The following is a 16002-nucleotide window of genomic DNA, read 5'->3' on the forward strand; positions in this document are numbered from 1 at the left end:
TAGCATTCACATACCTGATTGGCTTATATGGTGCAAAAACAATGTCGAAGGTTAGTGTGACAATACCAGTTTCTGCGTCCCATTTCTTTTTCACAAAGCTTATTGCAACTGTAGACTCCATTTGAATTCTGGCCTTCTCTGTCTCATATTGAATTTCATAAAAGAATTCTGCTGTGGTTTGTCCTGCTGTACAGAGCAAACAGAGAAGACTGTTGTGACATTTCCACATATTTTATAATATAAACATGCCTGGCTCTGACATAGATTTTATATAGAGACAGACACACACGTAGGCATGTGTGCGGGAGCATACATACACAGTAATGATCATTTACTTGACATGTTTCTGCTACACCTGTACTGTATGTCGAAGTGCTAGTAAGACTAAAAGGTCAGAGGACTAATAAATGACAGGTATATATGATAGGAAAGGAAACCCACGCTACAGGCACAAGTCTGCAGTGATGGAGCAGCTCTGCAGCTGACCCCCTATTTGATAGTAGCTGAAGTGGAAGTATGAGGTGATTGCAAGGACAGCAGTCCGCTGTGCCACTCGTCCACCACGCCATGCACCAGCCTCATAGGGCAGCATTGCATCAGCATACCCTCAAGGAGATGGAGCCAAGTATCAGGCTACGGCTGACCGTCACTGTCACTAATGTGCCAGCTCTATGCTGCATGATAGCTGCAGGGGCCCTCACAGCAATGGCATGGTTCTGGATCTGGCCCTGTGCTGACCTGAAGCCTGTGAATACAGCTCCCCATGGTTATTGCCATGTATGTGCTAGAAGTGGTTGGTGGCCTTTTGGTAGTTGTGGCCAGAAGGGCAATGTTTCTAACATTTCCGCTGCCAGCTGCCCAATTAAAGCTGCTACAATTGTCGGCCAGCATTGAAAAATATAGGATTAGGTCTTGAAATTAGGTAGCATGAATATTAGTGCACAAGCACTACATAGAAACATAGAAACATAGAAACATAGAAGATAGGAGCAGGAGTCGGCCATTCGGCCCCTTGAGCCTGCTCCGCCATTCAATGAGATCATGACTGATCATCCAAATTCAGTACCCTGTCCCTGCCTTCTCCCCATATCCCTTGATCCCTTTAGCCTTAAGAAATATATCCAACTCCTTCTTGAATATATTTAATGAATTGGCCTCTACTGCCTTCTGTGGTAGAGAATTCCACAGGTTCACCACTCTCTGGGTGAAGAAATTCCTCCTCATCTCTGTCTTAAATGGCTTACTCCTTATCCTTAGACTGTGACCCCTCGTTCTGGACTCCCCCGCCATCAGGAACATCCTTCCTGCATCTAGTCTGTCTAGTCCTGTTAGAATTTTATGTTTCAATGAGATCTCCTCTCATTCTTCTAAACTCTAGCGAATATAAGCCTAATCGACCCAATCTCTCTTCATACGTCATTCCTGCCATCCTAGGTATCAGTCTGGTGAATCTTCGCTGCACTCCCTCCATGGCAAGAACATCCTTCCTCAGATAAGGCGACCAAAACTGCACACAATACTCAAGGTGTGGTCTCACCAAGGCCCTGTACAACTGCAGCAAGACATCCTTGCTCCTGTACTCGAATCCTCTCGCTATGAAGGCCAGCATACCATTTGCCTTCTTAACCGCCAGCTGCACCTGCATGCTTACCTTCAGCGACTGGTGCACAAGGACACCCAGTTCTAGATGCACTTCCCCTTTTCCCACTAAACGCATTAGAATGAACTTCGTCTGTCCCCTATTTTAAGAGTTGTTAACTTACAATTAACATTGAAATAACAGCTAAAATAAATGGACTGACACCTTGTTAAAATAATGCACAAAGAAATTCGATCTGAACTTGTTAATTGTTCATGTGTTAATGCAGTATAATTTCAAGACCATTAGGTCCATAGTGGAAATTTCAGTTAAAAAAATTCCCAAGTTGCTACATCTTGTAGCTCAGCCCAGATAATCCTTCTTCATCAATTCAATCTAAAAGAACAGGCAGCATTAATACAAATATTTTTTTTTCCTTTTGTAAGGAAATGCTTGGCCTCAACTTGGCAACTCCCCATGGCAACAGACTTGAAATCCAGAGTTCATTGTGTGGGAAGTCAGAGATATAGACCTACATCTCAACAATCTGTGGTACAGCATGTTGGGACTCGGGAGTATTCAGGAAATTAATGTTTCAGGAAGACGCTGCACAGATTGAGGTCCTTGACAAAATGTCAGTGAGAAATACTGATTAAGGATTTGCAAACGCTGAGATCGTGTTACGTACAGAGTAGCACAAAAGATAGATGTTTGTTACATAAGCTGCTTTTACACTAGTGTTCATTTAGTTCAGATTTTAGAAGACTGGCATCCATGAGCAATCTCCCTGTATTTACACTACTAAATCCAACTAGGTTTTCGTGGATCTGTGATTCTGCTGTGGAGTAAGGGGGCTGAATTTCGATGTGTAAATGCAGAGAGCTGGAGATAGGACACTAATCTCCTGGAATCCGAACCAAATGAGTGCCAGTATAAAAGCTACTACTGTACAAAGAATAACACAAAGCTAGCAGCCAGTGGGGCAGAAATTCCTCCGCATTTGTTGAAAGTGTATTGTTTATGTTATTTGTGGGGTGCGGCATAAAAGCTGGAACATGAATTTTGTTCAATATCATTCTTTGTAGCACCAGTGTGTTATTAGGAATGCTGAATCAAACAGTCAATTGGGTTGCAGCGGTTAATTAGTAAACTAGGCCTTTACCTGTTTTAAAAAGGGAAACACTACTTAGTGCAGTCCCGTCTCAGAAATTTTGTGTAGAAAATCAAAGCAATACAGAGAAAACAAGCTTTGATGATGCTGCTCTCAAAACATTTATGCAGGTTATACTATATTAATCTCAAACAATGAATCAATTTGATATTCATACATAGAAAGCAAATAAATAGCAAATGAGATTGTTTTATAGGCCTGCCATATAAACCATATTCCATAAAATAAAATTATCACTTAGGTATAGTGTCATCACCTCTTGGCACTTTATCTGTAGTTTAGAATGCCTTGGTATATAACTATCAGTAAAATGCTTTCCATGACAACTCCTTTAAATTATCTTTTTACTACATTGGGTCATAATTTGCTGTCAACTTCAGGCAAGGGCAGATGCATTGGTAAACACGGAAATCCAAAAGTTGTTGTCCAAGATGGGCCGCTCCACTGTTAGCTTTGCGAAATGCCATCTTGCTGTCTGACTCACCATTGAAATGCATTGAACGCCATGAAATTGCTGTACATGTGTGAGGGTGATATGAACTAAACTCGCCACAGAAAGTTAAATGTTGTCTATTTCAGTTTAAGTAACAATGTAATTACTTCCAAAGAACCTTTCTGGCACTGAAAATTAACTATTACAAGTGTGGAGTCTCATTCCTTCAAGTTTTAATCGTTGTTGGAGATTTTTAAAAAGTAAAATTCAAAATTCAAAATTTTTTTACTTTTCTTTTCTGTCTCTTTTCTCTCTCTCTCTTAATCCAATATTTCTTTCCCTCTCTATGACCAGTGAGTATAAAAGCGGCGGCAGCAGCGAGGCCCGACCACAGCGGCTGGACCTGGGGGAGAGCAGTGACCGGCGAGTATAAAAGCAGCGGCAGCAGCGAGGCCCGACCACAGCGGCTGGACCTGGGGGAGAGCAGCGACCGGCGAGTATAAAAGTGGCGGCAGCAGCGAAGCCCGACCACAGCGGCTGGACCTGGGGGAGAGCAGTGACTGGCGAGGATAAAAGCGGCGGCAGCAGCGAGGCCCGACCACAGCGGCTGGACCTGGGGGAGAGCAGCGACCGGCGAGCAAAAAAGCGGCGGCAGCAGCGAGGCCCGACCACAGCGGCTGGACCTGAGGGAGAGCAGCGGCCGGCGAGTATAAAAGCAGCGGTAGCAGCGAGGTCTGACCACAGCGGCTGGACCTGGGGAAGAGCAGCGACCGGCGAGTATAAAAGCGGTGGCAGCAGCGAGGCATACCAATTCAGCAGTGGGGGAGAGAGGTAAAAAGTAATCAAAGTGTGACGTCACCAGGAAGCAGGTAAGTGATTGGTTGGTGAGTATTTCTCTCTCTTTTCTAGGGTCTCTCTGGTGTAGCGGGGACTTCTGCCATACAAGCGCCTGAGAGTATATCTTTAATTGGTGGTATTGAATTAATTTAAATTAATTAAAGGGTAAGTCATGTCAGGACAGCCCAGCCCCGTGTTATGCTCCACCTGCGCTATGTGGGAATTCAGGGACACTGCCGGTGTCCCTGACGACCATGTGTGCCGGAAATGTATCCAGCTACAGCTTCTAGCAGACCGCATTGAGGCGCTGGAGCTGCAGATGGATGAGTTTTGGAGCATTCGCGATGCTGAGAGGGTCGTGGATAACACATTTAGTGAGTTGGTCACACCGCAGGTAAGGGCTGCACAGGCAGAAGGAAAATGGGTGACCATCAGGCAGAGCAGTAGAAGCAGGCAGGTAGTGCAGGGGACAGGGGCAGCACGGTGGCATAGTGGTTAGCACTGTTGCCTCACAGTGCCAGGGACCCGGGTTCGAATCCGGCCTCGGGTGACTGTCTGTGTGGAGTTTGCACATTCTCCCCGTGTTTGCGTGGGTTTCCTCCGGGTGCTCCGGTTTCCTCCCAGTCCAAAGATGTGCGGGTTAGGTTGATTGGCTATGATAAATTGACCCTTAGTGTTAGGGGGATTAAATACGTGGGGTTACGGGGATAGGGTGGGATATGTGTCGGTGCAGGCTCGATGGGCCGAAATGGCCTCTATCTGCACTGTGGGGTTTCTGTGATTCTGTGATTCTGTGACACCTGTGGCCATCCCCCTCTCAAACAGGTATACCGATTTGGATACTGTTAAGGGGGATGACTTACCAGGGGAAGGCAGCAGCAGCCGACTTACCAGGGGAAGGCAGCAGCAGCCAACTTCCTGGTGCTCAGGAAGGGAGGAAAAAGAGTGGGAGAGCAATAGTGGTAGGGGATTCTATCGTAAGGGGAACAGATAGGCGTTTCTGTGGCCGTAGACATGACTCCAGGATGGTCTGTTGCCTCCCTGGTGCCAGGGTCAAGGATGTCACTGAATGGCTGCAGGGCATTCTGAAGGGGGAGGGTGAACAGTCAGAGATCGTGGTTCACATTGGGACCAACGACATGGATAGGAAGAGGGATGAGGTCCTGCAGCAAGAATTTAGGGAGCTAGGTAGCAGATTAAAGAGCAGGACCTCAAAGATTGTAATCTCTGGATTACTCCCGGTGCCACGTGCTAGTGAGTATAGGAATAGGAAGATAGAGCAGATGAATGCGTGGCTAAAGAGTTGGTGCAGGAGGGAGGGCTTTAGTTTCCTGGATCACTGGGTCTGCTTCTGGGGAAGGTGGGACTTGTACAAGTCGGACGGGTTGCACCCGAACCAGAACGGACAAATATCCTTGCGGGAGGTTTGCTAGCACTGTTGGGGAGGGTTTAAACTAACTTGGCAGGGGGATGGGATACAGAGTGGAGCTATAATAGGGGGTGATGTACAGCCAAATATAGAGGAAAAAACAAGTCAGCTTGGAAGGCAGAGCAAATATGTAACGGCACAAGGGAGTAGGGCAAGGCTGGATGGCATTTATTTTAATGTAAGGAGTCTTGCGAATAAGGTGGATGAACTGAAGGTGTTGATGAACACATGGGAGTATGATATTGTTGCTATCACGGAGACATGGTTGAGGGAGGGGCAAGACTGGCAGCTCAATATTCCGGGGTATAGAATCTTCAGGCGAGACAGAGGGCAGGGTAAAAGAGGAGGGGGTGTCGCAATATTAATTAAGGAGTCAATTACTGCTGTAAGGAGGGTTCCTCTAATGAGGCCATATGGATAGAACTTAAAAACAAAAAGGGGGCAAGCACTTTGCTGGGAGTGTACTATAGGCCCCCAAACAGTCAGGGGGAGACAGAAGAACAGATATGTAGGCAAATCTCAGAGAAATGTGCAAATAATAGGGTAATAATAGTGGGGGATTTCAGCTTCCCCAATATTAACTGGGATAGTCAGAGTGTGAAAGGCTTAGAGGGTGCAGAATTCTTAAAGTGCATCCAGGAGAGCTTTTTGAGCCAGCATGTAGAAAGTCCTACAAGAGAGGGGGCGGTACTGGACCTAATTCTAGGGAATGTGGCCGGGCAAGTGGTAGAAGTGTTAGTAGGTGAGCACTTTGGTGACAGTGACCATAATTCGGTGAGGTTTAAGGTAGTTATGGAAAAGGACAGAGATGGACCGGAAATAAAGGTTCTAAATTGGGGGAAGGCCAATTTTAATATGATAAGGCAGGATCTGGCCAAAGTGGACTGGGATCAGCTACTTGTAGGAAAATCCACATCGGAGCAATGGTAGTTTTTCAGAAAGGAAATTGAGAGAGTACAATGGCAACATGTTCCCGTAAAGGTCAAGGGTGGGACCAACAAACCCAGGGAACCTGGGATGTCAAGGGATATACGAGAATGGATTAGGAAAAAAAGGGGGGCTTTTGGCAGATACAAAGGACTAAAGACAGAGGAAGCCCTAGAGGAGTATAAAAAGTGCAGGGGGATATTTAAAAAAGAAATTAGGAGAGCGAGGAGGGGCCATGAAATAACACTGGCGAGCAAAATAAAGGAAAATCCTAAGGTGTTTTATAAGTATATTAAGGGTAAGAGGATAACTAGGGAAAGAGTAGGGCCCATTAGGGACCAAAGTGGCAATGTGTGTGTGGAGCCAGAAGATATAGGTGGGGTTTTAAATGAATTTTTTGCATCTGTGTTCACTATGGAGAAGGACGATGTAGACATAGAAATCGGGCAGGGGGACTGTGACATACTTGAACATATTAGCATCGAGAGGGAGGAGGTACTAGCGGTTTTAGCAGGCTTAAAAGTGGATAAATCCCCAGGCCCGGCCGAGATGTATCCCAGGCTGCTGTGTGAGGCAAAGGAGGAGATTGCAGGGGCTCTGACACAAATTTTCAGAACCTCTCTGGCCACAGGGGATGTGCCAGAGGACTGGAGAACAGCTAACGTAGTACCATTATTCAAGAAGGGTAGTAGGGATAAACTGGGGAATTACAGGCCAGTGAGCCTAACATCAGTGGTAGGGAAATTATTGGAAAAAATTCTGAGGGACAGAATTAGTCTCCACTTGGAGAGGCAAGGATTAATCAGGGATAGTCAGCATGGCTTTGTCAAGGGAAGATCATGTCTGACCAATTTGATTGAATTTTTCGAGGGGGTGACTAGGTGTGTGGATGAGGGTAGTGCAGTGGATGTGGTATCCATGGATTTCAGTAAGGCTTTCGATAAAGTCCTGCATAGGAGACTGGTCAAGAAGGTAAGAGGCCATGGGATCCAGGGTGTCTTGGCACATTGGATCCAAAACTGGCTTAGTGGCAGAAGGCAGGGGGTGATGGTCGAAGGTTGTTTTTGTGACTGGAAGCCTGTGTCCAGTGGGGTACCGCAGGGATCGGTGCTGGGTCCCTTGCTGCTTGTGGTCTACATTAATGATTTGGATGTGAATGTAAAAGGTATGATCAGTAAGTTTGCAGATGACACGAAAATTGGTGGGGTGGTAAATAGCGAGGAGGGTAGCCTCTGTCTGCAGGACGATATAGATGGGTTGGTCAGATGGGCAGAACAGTGACTAATGGAATTTAACCCTGAAAAGTGTGAGGTGGTGCATTTTGGAGGGACTAACAAGGCAAGGGAATACACAATGAATGGTAAGACCCTAGGAAAGACAAAGGATCAGAGGGACCTTGGTGTGCATGTACATAGATCCCTGAAGGCAGCAGAACAGGTGGATAAGGTGGTTAAAAAGGCATATGGGATACTTGCCTTCATTAGCCGAGGCATAGAATATAAGAGCAGGGAGGTTATGATGGAGCTGTACAAAACGCTGGTTAGGCCACAGCTGGAATACTGTGTGCAGTTCTGGTCGCCACACTATAGGAAGGATGTGATTGCTTTGGAGAGGGTGCAGAGGAGATTCACCAGGATGTTACCTGGGCTGGAGTGCTTCAGCTATGAAGAAAGACTGGACAGGCTGGGGTTGTTTTCCTTGGAGCAGAGAAGGCTGAGGGGGGACCTGATTGAGGTGTACAAAATTAAGAGGGGCATAGATAGGGTAGATAGAAAGGAACTTTTTCCCTTAGTAGAGGGGTCAATAACAAGGGGGCATAGATTCAAGGTAAGGGGCAGGAGGTTTAGAGGGGATTTGAGGAAGAACTTTTTCACCCAGAGGGTGGTTGGAATCTGGAACTCACTGCCTGAAAGGGTGGTAGAGGCAGGAACCCTCACAACATTCAAGAGGCATTTGGATGAGCACTTGAAATGCCATAGCATACAAGGCTACGGACCAAATGCTGGAAAATGGGATTAGATTAGACAGGGCTTGATGGCCGGCGCGGACACGATGGGCCGAAGGGCCTCTTTCTGTGCTGTATGACTCTATGAGCTAAAAATTCAGTTGGGCGCCGTTTGGGGCACCAAGCTCGCCTGGGCGCCGGAATTACCGCTGCGAGCGGAGCCACTTGCTCCATCCGGATATTCAGTTTCAGCGCCCCAAATGGAAGCGGGACGCTAATCGAGGCTTCCCGCGCCCCGCTTGGGGCGCTGAAACTGAATATCGGCGCACTAAGGGCCGCAGCGCCACACGCTGCGGCACTGCAGGCCTTCCTCCCACTGTTAAGGGGGAGGTGCCTGCAACAGCGCAATCCCCGCTTGCGAGTGCCGGCAAATGAGCCCGGCACCAAGGAGAAGTGCCGGGCTCTCGGGAAACAGCCGGCAATGCCGCGGGGCGGGGGGGGGGTTTAGGAGGCCGGGGATGGAGGTGCTGGCAGGCGGCCGCCGAAAAAGCAGCCGGCCGCACCTCCACCTTAACTAGCGCCACTACCGCCACAGGTAGGCCCCTGTGAACCGGTCGCTATTTGCGGCCGACACTGAAGAGGCGGGCGCGACCAAATATGGTGATCGGGGCGGGAGCGGGGCGCTGCGCACACCGATGACGTCATCGGTGGCGGCGCAGCGCTACAGGCTAACGCCACCATTAGCGCCCCGCTAAATATCGCGGTAGGAGTGGCCAGTGGCGCTAAAGCCACTGAGTGCCCTCTTTGGGCGCAAACTGGTGGCACAGGCCACTGAATTTCTAGTCCTATGACTCTAATTTTTACCTTCACGACGCGCTGGTAGCAGGGGAGCCCTGGATTGCGTCGGGAACCCGGAAGCTGAAGAGAAGCATTTTGCAGTGGCTTTTTAATGAAGCCACTGCAATTGAATCTGACTTCCGGGTTTCTCAACCAATTAACGGGAGTGGGCGTGATGATACCACGCATGGGTCCAATTCAGCTTAGGTATTTAAAGGAGCAATGCACAGATGACAGTCAAAGGTTGGTGGAGGTGCAAGAGAGGTTGTTCCTAAAGAGATTTATATTGCTGGAGAATTAAAGTTGCAGGCTCAGTGCCAAAAAGCTGCCTTTAGATTCAGTGATGCATCCCTGGAACTCCTGCTCCAAGGAGTCAGGGCCCACAAGGGAGGTCCTGTTCCCTGCTGACGGGAGGAAGAGGCCAGCTGCCGAGACCAAGAAGGCATGGCTGGAGATATCGGCAGAAGTGAGCAGCAGGAGTGTGTTAGCCAGGTCGTGGATCCAGTGCAGGAAGCGCTTTACTGACCTCATGAGGGTAGGAAAGGTGAGTACTGTTAAATCCGTGAATCTTTAGGTAGTGTGTCCTTCAAATGATCGACAGAGACTGCAGAGGAACAATCAACAGGTGTTTACTGGATGAGGGTTGCTCTAAAACTAACAGTACAGATCCCTACTCAGGGTTATATACAGGTGTGGTCACTGCCGGTACTACAGTATACAGGAGCTGTAAAAAGTAGTTCTCCCCTTAAAGGTACATACACTACAATTCCTCCCCTTTTAGATTAACAGTACCATAACATTCATTTAACAATTAACACTTTTAACATGCAACATTAACTGAAAATAGTCCATTTATAAATTCAGTCTTTGGGGCGACTTCCTGATCCTTTCTGGATAGCGCCTTTCCTGAGTGTCTTGCTCTTGGTGCGGAGGCGATTCTGGCCCCCTGTCGTCGGTTGGTTCATCAGCTTCCAATACTACTGTTTCTGGGGTAGATGCTACCTGTATGTCGGGTTCATCACCAGGTACGCGAGACATGGGGTTGACTCGTTCCTGTGACTCTAGGATCTGGTCGACATGGCGTCTCACAATGTTCTCCCCAACCTCCACTGTGTACATTAGTGGCCCCTGCCGTGTGCATATCGTTCCTGGTTGCCATTTCTCTGTTCGGTAGTCACGGGCCAAGACTGGTTGCCCTACATTGAAGCTCCTTGTCGGCTTCTCATTGATGTGCTGGAATTGCTTATTCTCAACATTTCTTCGTACATTTGGTCTGAGCAAATCCAGACGAGATCTCAACCTTCGGTTAAAGAACATCATGGCCGGGGTCTGGTTGGTAACTGCATATGTCGCATTTCTGTAGGCTAACAGGAAATTGTCCACCTTATGCTGCAGTGGAATGTCGTCACCGCACATGGCCCTTACTGCCTTTTTAAAGGTTTGTACGAACCTCTCAGCCAATCCATTTGTGGCTGGATGATACGGGGCGGATGTGTAATGCCTTACCCCATTCCTTCTCATAAATTTCCGAAAATCTTCGGACACAAACTGTGATCCGTTATCAGAGCAAATCTGCTCTGGCAAGCCGTTCCTGGCAAATATGGTCCGTAGGACTGCAATCATTTTCTCCGTGGTGGTGGAGGACATTTTGATCACCTCAGGCCATTTCGAGTGTGCATCCACGGCTATTAAGAACATTGAGTCCATGAATGGACCAGCAAAATCAATATGCACCCGTTGCCATGGAGAGGAGGGCCACTCCCATGGGTGTAGAGGGGCATGTGGTGGTGCATTTTGGACCTTCTGGCATCCTGAGCAGCTCTTTGTCAGGTCCTCGATTTGCTAATCGATCCCTGGCCACCACACATAAGCCCTAGCAAGGCTTTTCATTTTCACCCCTCCCAGATGGCCTTCGTGAAGCTCATTGAGCACTCTCTCCCTTAACTTGGGTGGAATTACCACTCGGGATCCACACATCAAGGTCCCCTGGCATACTGACAGCTGTTCTCTTCTGGATGAGAATGCTGGCGACAGTGAGTCGCCATGTGTTGGCCATCCCTTCACCGTCAAATCATATACGAGCACTCTCTCCCTTAACTTGGATGGAATTACCACTCGGGATCCACACATCAAGGTCCCCTGGCATACTGACAGCTGTTCTCTTCTGGATGAGAATGCTGGCAACAGTGAGTCGCCATGTGTTGGCCATCCCTTCACCGTCAAATCATATACCCGAGACAGTGTCGGGTCATTTCGGGTCTCCTTCTCTATATCTGCGTTAGTTACTGGCAAGCGTTCAATTATAGTCGAATAAAATATTTCGACAGGGTCCACCGCTGGTGCTTCCTCCGCAGAAGGCAGTGGTAGGCGTGATAGCCCATCAGCGTTTCCATGCTGTTTCGTGCCCTTATACTCTATTTCATAATGGTTCGCCCCTAGAAAAAGGGACCATCTTTGTAGCCGTTGCGCAGTCATCACCGGAACGCCCTTCTTTGGATTAAAGATGGAGACAGCACGGTGGCATAGTGGTTAGCACTGTTGCCTCACAGCGCCAGGGACCCGGGTTCGAATCCAGCCTCGGGTGACTGTCTGTGTGGAGTTTGCACATTCTCCCCGTGTTTGCGTGGGTTTTCTCCGGGTGCTCCGGTTTCCTCCCACAGTCCAAAGATGTGCGGGTTAGGTTGATTGGCTATGATAAATTGACCCTTAGTGTTAGGGGGATTAAATACATGGGGTTACGGGGATAGGGTGGGCTATGTGTTGGTGTAGAGGTTACGGGGATCGGGTGGGATATTTGTCGGTGCAGGCTCGGTGGGCCGAAATGGCCTCTATCTGCACTGTGGGGTTTCTGTGATTTCTGTGATTCTGTGACAAGTGGTTGGTGGTCAGTCAGCAAGGTGAACTTCTGCCCGTGCAGATAGTGGGTGAACTTTTTTACTCCCCACACTAGGCTAAGGGCCTCCCTGTCAATCTGGGCGTAGTTATGCTCGGCTGAGGTTAGTGACCGAGACGCAAAGGCTACTGGCCTCTCCAAGCCGTCCGGGAATTTGTGCGACAGCACCGCTCCAATACCATAGGGTGATGCATCACACGCCAACCGAACTGGTAGTGCTGGGTTGAAATGAGCCAACACCTCTTTTGATGTGATCAATTCTTTGCACTTCTGGAAAGCTCGTTTACATTCGTCACTCCACTTCCATGGTACCCCCGTTTGCAGTAGAGTGTTCAGCGGGTGTAGTACTGTAGACAAATTCGACAAGAACTTATGGTAGCAGTTCACCAGCCCGAGGAACGACCTCAGTTGTGACACATTTTCCGGTGCTGGAGCCTTGACTACTGCCTCAATCTTTTCAGGGGACTTATGTAACCCCTCTTCATCAATAACGTGGCCACAGTACGAGATCTGCTTCTGGAAAAACTCACATTTGTGGCGATTAGCATCTACCGTCAGTGCTTTTATGGCATGCCAATCTAACTGTATCTTCCGGATCCATTCACGTCCTAGTAGTGGTGGTCCTCCATCTGGCAATACATATAAGTTCATTTTTGGTGTTTCCTTGCCGTTGTATATCACGTTCACCCTTATTTTTCATTTGGGGTAGACTTTTTGCCCCGTGTACGTCTTCAAGACAATCTCTGTATCTCTCAAGGGTATATGTGAGAATAGCCGCTTGTAGTCCCTTCGGTTTTTGACTGTTAGGGCTGATCCTGTGTCCAATTCCATTTTCACTTGGACTCCGTCTATCTTGAGCGTGACCCAGATAGTTTGGTGATCCTCCATTTTGGTTACATTATGTAGTTTCAGACAACCCAGCTCCTTGCTTCCGGAGTCTGTATCACTTTTCTGTTCGTCTGAACTACTCTCCGTCACCTTATGTACCTTTTTGTACTTCTCCTGTGGAGGTTTCTTGCTGCTGGTTTTCTTTCCCGACCTGCAGACTCTTATTATGTGTCCTACTTTTCCACACTGTCTGCACACTTGGTCCTTGAACCAACAATTCTTATGGTCGTGTGTTGTTCTGCCGCAGCGATAACACTTCACTGCTCCATATGACATTTCATTTGTGCCATATTCTTGCGGTCTCCATTGTATCTCTGCAGCGCCCCGTGTGGCTGCTTTGTGTGATACTGCCATGCTGAAAGCCTTGTCTAGCGTAAGATCCTTTTCTGATAGAAGCCGTTTCTGGGTTCCTTCACTTTGAAGCCCACACACAAACTTGTCCCTTAAAGTATCTGCTAGTCCCGTTCCAAACTGGCAGTGTTTCGATAGCTTGCGCAGTTCCGTTAAATACTCAGCATTACTTTCGTCTTTATGCTGGTTCCTTTTGTGAAACTTAAATCTTTCTGCTATCAGCAGCGGTGTGGGGTTTAAGTGGTCCTGTAGGATTGCCATTATGCTTTCAAAATCCTTTTCCACTGGCTTCTCTGGGGTGACTAGGTTTCACAGTAAGCCGTATGTTTTTGCACCCATGGAATTCAACAATACCAGTGCTTTCCTGGCATCTGGCACTTCATTCGCCTTGCAGTACACTTCTATGCATTCTACATATGTCGCCCAATCTTCGACTTCATTGTCGAACGCTGTGGCCCTGTCGCTCTTCTGCATCCCTGGGTGTGGTTAGACTGGCTAAAAATGGCGTCTCCCACGCTCTCCCTTCTTCTCCGCTGGCTCAAAATGGCGTCTCCCGCGCTTCCCCTTCTTCTCCGCTGCGGCCCAAATGGCGTCTCCCGCACTTTCTTTTCTTCTCCCGCGGACGCTGCTCAGCCCTTGAACACCGGCCGCGCTCTGCGCATTTTCCTGCGCGCTTCTCTCGTTGATGCTGCTCGGTCTTCAACCCCGGCTGCACCCTGTGCGCTTTACCCTCTCTCTTACCCGTCGACGCTGCTCGGCCTTTTTCTGTGCCGTCAGTCGGCTCCCACCGCCGCTGTCCGGCAAGGGTCTGCGCCGTACCTGCTGCCAGCCCGCTGCGCTGGATCGTTGCGACTGGAGAACCAAGCCCAGCTCTCTACAGCCTCCTCTGCGATGCTCAAGTCCTCCCTGGATGGTCGACGCCTGCACTGGTGGAATCGGCCTCCTTCTTCAGAGTTGCAGGTAGGTTCGAAACGACTCGTCGCCAATGTTAAATCCGTGAATCTTTAGGTAGTGGTCCTTCAAATGATCGACAGAGCCTGCAGAGGAACAATCAACCGGTGTTTACTGGATGAGGGTTGCTCTAAAACTAAACAGTACAGATCCCTACTCAGGGTTATATACAGGTGTGGTCACTGCCGGTACTACAGTATACAGGAGCTGTAAAAAGTAGTTCTGCCCTTAAAGGTACATACACTACAAGTACAATGCCACATTCAACTACATCTTGATGTGCCTGTCACTCCGCCTGTCAACCCCCTCACTTGGCTTTCCCAAGTCTACTTCTGCACATTACTCCTCGCACCAACCTACCTTACAGGTGCACCCATCTCTCTCTGTCTATGCACTTACTCACATCCCCATCTGACCATCCATCGCTGACACGCACCCTCACTTAATGCAATGTTACGCCTCTCCCTCATAGTCACTGACATGAATCAACTGAGCAGCCTGCGGGTGGCACTGTCCAGGGAGAGTATAAATACTCGGGCACGTGCCCAGCTTGCGCAGGACATTCTTAACAGGAACTAGTGAAGGACACAACTAGACCTCCATGTTGTAAAACAGTTGATTAAAGCTTTGTTTAACGCTTAGACCAAGTGCCTAGTAGTTTTCTTACGTCAGTCACCCTCTACAGTTGTTGCCCATCCATCCCTTTCACTCATTCCATGACTCTCACTCAAAGGTCTCTTGTTTCCCTCCTTGCAGGAGAAGAGAGCACAGAACAGCTGGGAGAGGCAGAGAACCGGAGGTGGCCCTCCAGTTATGACACCACTGAGTGCAGCGCAGGAGGAGGTGCTGGAGATCCTTTTGTGTTTGCAGACGAGCTGCACATTGATGGAGTGGAAGCCCTTACAGTTCACGAACATTCCCGGGAGATCTGGGAGTGCCTTGATGGCCACATATGTGCAGTCGATGACGCCCTGCACCTGTGGAAAGCCAGCCAGAGCCGCAAAGCCGAGCACCCGCTCATTCTGACTGGCTTCATCGGTGGCAAAGTGTATATAAGTGCCTGCCCTGGCAAACATGGCATTGGTCACCTGGGAGAAGCAATTGTGGGTGGCCGACTACGAGATCCTGCAAATATCTCCTGCAGATCCCTGGAAGGAGCCTGAGGCAAAGAAGTTGAGGGTGGTGGTCACTTTGGCAGCCACTGGTAACATGTGTCCACCAGGTCCACTAGGCAGCAGATCTTCTTCCAGCAGGCTACAAATATGTGCCACGACCTGACGCGATAGCCTGAGCCTCCTGAGGCACTGGTGTTCAGTCATCTCCAGGAAGCTGATCTTCTGCCTATATACCCTGTGTTGGGGGTATCGCATCCTGCGAGGTGACCCCCTGTGCTCATCCCCTCTCTCCTGTGGAGCAGCAGATCGGTGAGGAGAAGGCTGCTGCTGCTCTTGCTGGTGTTGCTGCTGGTGCTCATCTTGGTCCTCATCTCAAGTCCAAGGTGAAACAGCATAAGTGGCACCCATGCTGATCTGATATATGACAGAGGTAAAGTGGAGATCAGACGCGCAATCCTCCAATGTAGGGAGAGTGACCTCCAATGTAGCGAGAGTGACCTCCAATGTAGGGAGAATGACCTCCAATGTAGCGAGAGTGACCTCCAATGTAGTGAGAGTGACCTCCAATGTAAGGAAAGTGACCTCCAAAGTAGGGAAAGTGACCTCCAAAGTTGGAGAAATGACCTGCAAACTCCTGAAAGCAAAC

The 16002-nt window shown here is 48.7% G+C and overlaps 1 protein-coding gene across 1 annotated transcript in view; it reads right to left on the minus strand.

Annotated features, from left to right (window-relative positions):
- Nucleotides 1-16002, minus strand: part of LOC147107297 (cilia- and flagella-associated protein 47-like) — a 797073-nt gene that overhangs the window by 55412 nt on the left and 725659 nt on the right. Inside the window, exon 62 of the mRNA XM_086006182.1 lies at nucleotides 15-186. Within this exon, the coding sequence (XP_085862308.1) occupies nucleotides 15-186 (172 nt within the window). The remainder of the gene's footprint in view (nucleotides 1-14; nucleotides 187-16002) is intronic.

This window comes from Somniosus microcephalus, chromosome 14 (assembly GCF_052327205.1).
Source record: "Somniosus microcephalus isolate GS21.2 chromosome 14, FLI_Smic_1.0, whole genome shotgun sequence".
Classification (NCBI taxonomy): Eukaryota; Metazoa; Chordata; class Chondrichthyes; order Squaliformes; family Somniosidae; genus Somniosus; species Somniosus microcephalus.